The 3,617-nt window shown below is 45.8% G+C and overlaps 1 protein-coding gene across 1 annotated transcript in view; it reads left to right on the top strand.

Annotated features, from left to right (window-relative positions):
- Positions 1–3,617, top strand: part of CPNE6 (copine 6) — a 21,476-nt gene that overhangs the window by 11,866 nt on the left and 5,993 nt on the right. The window contains exons 8-12 of the mRNA XM_015822222.1: positions 507–593; positions 717–776; positions 2,970–3,103; positions 3,208–3,262; positions 3,381–3,432. Coding sequence (XP_015677708.1) covers positions 507–593; positions 717–776; positions 2,970–3,103; positions 3,208–3,262; positions 3,381–3,432 — 388 coding nt within the window. The remainder of the gene's footprint in view (positions 1–506; positions 594–716; positions 777–2,969; positions 3,104–3,207; positions 3,263–3,380; positions 3,433–3,617) is intronic.

Here is a 3,617-nt window from a genome sequence, read left to right as displayed (position 1 = left end):
CAGAATATTTTCAAACTTGGGACCTATTTTATCCATGGTTAGAGAAAAGATTTCGGGATTAAGAATTTAATTTGCATTAGTGAATAAGATACTCGGACAACACGTTTTTTTTAATGATTACTGTTGAATTCTGTTAAAAAAATAATCAATAAAACTTTATAAAAAAAATAAAGAAATAAACGTGAGTCAGTTGCTAAGTGCCCAAATCACGATCGTGGGACCTGGATGGTCGTAAGTGCGAGGACAAGTCATAAAGCATTTTCCCATGCTAAGTTTGTTTGAGGACTATCTGCATACCGTCAGTAATTTATATTGTGGGAGAAAAAAAATCGACCTTTAGGAATTTATATATTTTACAGAAAAAAAAACCCTAAATTTTAAAAAGTGTTTTAATGCTGGGGTTAGTGTTTTAATGCTGCTTTTTCCTTATCTGGATCTTTAGTCCAAAACAGCACAAGGCAAAAATATGCATTAGAACCTGATTTCCTATTTTTTTTTCTTGGCAGGTGAAATGGGAATGTATTAACCACAAGTATCAAGAAAAGAAGAAAAACTACAAAAATTCTGGATATATTGTCCTCACTCAGTGCAAGGTGAGCCTCATAACCTGGGATGTCGGTATTAATATATTGAGCCTCCGAAGAAGAAGAAAGCAAAGATTCTGATGATGGCTAACCGTCGCAGCCCTCAGACTAATCATCATTGTCTCTCTGCAGATGGAGAAAGTCCACACCTTCCTGGATTACATCATGGGTGGTTTGCAAATCTCCTTCACAGTAAGTTTTAGAATTAAGAATTAAGACCAGGCTGTTGATTGTCTTATTATTTTATATATCGATTGATTACCTGCCTGTATTGTTTCACTGTCCCACTTTAAATCATAATCCAGGCATTTTGACCCCCTTTTACGACCTTTCCTGCTATGGTTCTTAAGTGAATCACTGCTAAGAGGTTGTTAAACGAGTCACACGGTCGTTAAGCAGATCCGACTTCCCCCAGTCGCAAAAGGGGGGGATCACGTGACCCCCCCGGACACTGCAACCGACATAAATACGAGTCAGTTGACAAGCGTCCAAACTTTGATCACGTGACCGTGGGGAGGGGGAGGCTGCGACCGTCGTTAAGTGTGAAAAACGGTCGTAAGTCACTTTTTTCAGTGAGTTTGTCACTTTGGACGGTCGCTGAATGAACTGTCGTAAGTTGAGGACTACCTTTACTGAAAGAAAAAAAAGGGATGTTTAAGATGACAAGGAGTCATTTTTAAAGAACGTTCGCAATAGAGGTGGTCCTCCTTTAGCGACCGCAACTTGGCAACTCGTTAAGTGAAGTGGTCCGGAAGTGAAACCGTGGCTTGTGTTTTTTTCCCTTCAGCTTTCTTTGGCTTTACAGGCCTGCAAAGGTCCTAAACTGCGAGGATCGGTTGCAAAATTACTTTTTCCTCACCACTGTGACTGCTAACGGTCGCTGTCCAAGGCGGTCGCTAACTGAGGACTGCCTGTATTAATTCCTCCAAATATAGGTGTGGCTTCAGAACTCTTTCCTATTCAGCGTAGGCCTTTAGTACAGGGGTCTTCAAACTTGGCCTTTTAATGACTGGTGGACTTCAACTCCCAGAATTCCTCAGCCAGGCACGCCTGGCTGAGGAATTCTGGGAGTTGAAGTCCACAAGTCATCAAAGGGCCAAGCTTGAAGACCCCTGCTTTAGTATTAGGTTTTCATTGGTACATTTGTCCAGATCTGGAGAAAACCTCAAGTAGTTCCCTTAGATTTGGATCTGTTTGGTCCCAACCTATCAATCAATCAATCAATCAATCAGAATAGAACTGGAAGGGACCTTGGAGGTCTTCTAGTCCAACCCCCTTCCCCTTTTCAGATAGGTAGTTGTCCACTCTTTTCTTAAAAACCTCCAGTAATGAAGCACCCACACCTTCTGGTGGCCAGCTGTTCCACTGGTTAATTGTCCTCACTGTTAGGAAGTTTCTCCTTGATTCCAGGTTGCTTCTCTCCTTGATTAATTTCCAACCATTGTTTCTTGTTCTGCCCTCTGGTGCTTTGGAGAATAGGTTGACCCCCCTCCTCTTTGTGGCAGCCCCCCCAAATACTGGAATCCAGCTATCATGTCCCCCCTAAGTCCTTCCTTTCTCTAGAGTCTATCCATATCCAAATCCTGCAGCCGTTCTTCCTATGTTTTAGTCTCCAGGCCTTTAATCATCTTAGTTGCTCTTCTCTGCACTTTTTCCCAAAGTCTCAACATCTTTTTTTTGTAATGGGGTGACCAAAACTGGACACGGGGATTTTAAAAGGCTTTATAAAGCGGTACTAATACTTCGCATGATCTTGATTCTGTGCCTCCGTTTACACAACCCAGGATTGTGTTAGCTTTTTTTGGCTGCCGTCGCGCACATGGCTGACTCTGGTTTAACCTTCATAACCCATTCATAACAATAAGCCAAGATTCCTCCAGCTCAGTGGTTCTCAACCTTTTTAATGCCGCGACCCCAACCGGTCGTAAGTCGAGGACTAAACCGGTCGTATGTCGAGGACTACCCAACCGGTCGTAAGTCGAGGACTTTCCCTGCCCGGGAGCGCCGCGCATGCGTGGTTCCGCCCCCTGCGCCGGCCGAGGCGTAGCTGGCAAGCGGCAGAGACGGAGCAGGCCGACCACCAGCTGGCCCAGCCCAAGGGAGGGAAGGCACCCGCCGGAAAAGGGGGAAAAAATGGCGGACAAAAAAAATGGCGGACAGCCTTGCTTGGCGACCCCCGTGAAATGGTCGATCGACCCCAAATGGGGTCCCGACCCACAGGTTGAGAACCACTGCTCCAGCTTCTCCTTTCAGATTCCCAGCAAACTTTCGAAATTCGCTCGGAGAGCTTTGCGCCTGAAGTGAGAATCGGAAAATTCCAGGTACGAATCCGATGTTCTAACCACTAGGCTACACCGCTTGGCTCCCTCTCTCTCCCTTGCCCAGGTAGCCATTGACTTCACGGCCTCCAACGGGGACCCCAGAAGCGAACATTCGCTCCATTTCATCAACCCCCGGGAGCCGAACGAATACCTGAAAACGCTGTCGTCCGTGGGCGAAATCTGCCAGGACTACGACAGGTACAGGACAGGTGGTGCACCTGGAATGTCGAAACTACGACTCCCAGAATCCTCTTCTGCCACCTGTCCGGATGGAGAACTAAAACAGTGTTTTTGTCTTCCAGCGATAAACGGTTCCCGGCCTTTGGCTTCGGAGCGAGAACCCCTCCGGATTTCGAGGTACGAATCCTGAGATCCGGTGAAACCGAATCGTCCCCCTTTTGTGCTCGGGGTGCGAATCCTCGTTCCTGTTTGTTTGTTTTGTTTTGTTTGTTTTTTGTTTTGTTTCTTCGGACAGGTGTCTCACGATTTCGCCATCAACTTTGACCCGGAGAACCCCGAATGTGAAAGTAAGGAAGAATTGTGATTTTCAGTGGAATTGCTGCTGCTTTTGTTTTTTAAAAAAAGAAAGATTTGGGGGATTGAAAACCCAGGCAATAATAGAGTCACTTGATGGAGTTAGGTGGAAGGGAGGGAGGGAGGGAGGGAGGGAGGAAGGAAGGAAGGAAGGAAGGAAGGAAGGAAGGAAGGAAGG

This window comes from Protobothrops mucrosquamatus, unplaced genomic scaffold (genome assembly GCF_001527695.2).
Source record: "Protobothrops mucrosquamatus isolate PMUCROS unplaced genomic scaffold, P.Mucros_1.0 scaffold1499, whole genome shotgun sequence".
NCBI classification, from domain to species: Eukaryota; Metazoa; Chordata; class Lepidosauria; order Squamata; family Viperidae; genus Protobothrops; species Protobothrops mucrosquamatus.
Note: the sequence above shows the minus strand (reverse complement) of the source record. Positions and strands in the feature narration are given on the sequence as shown.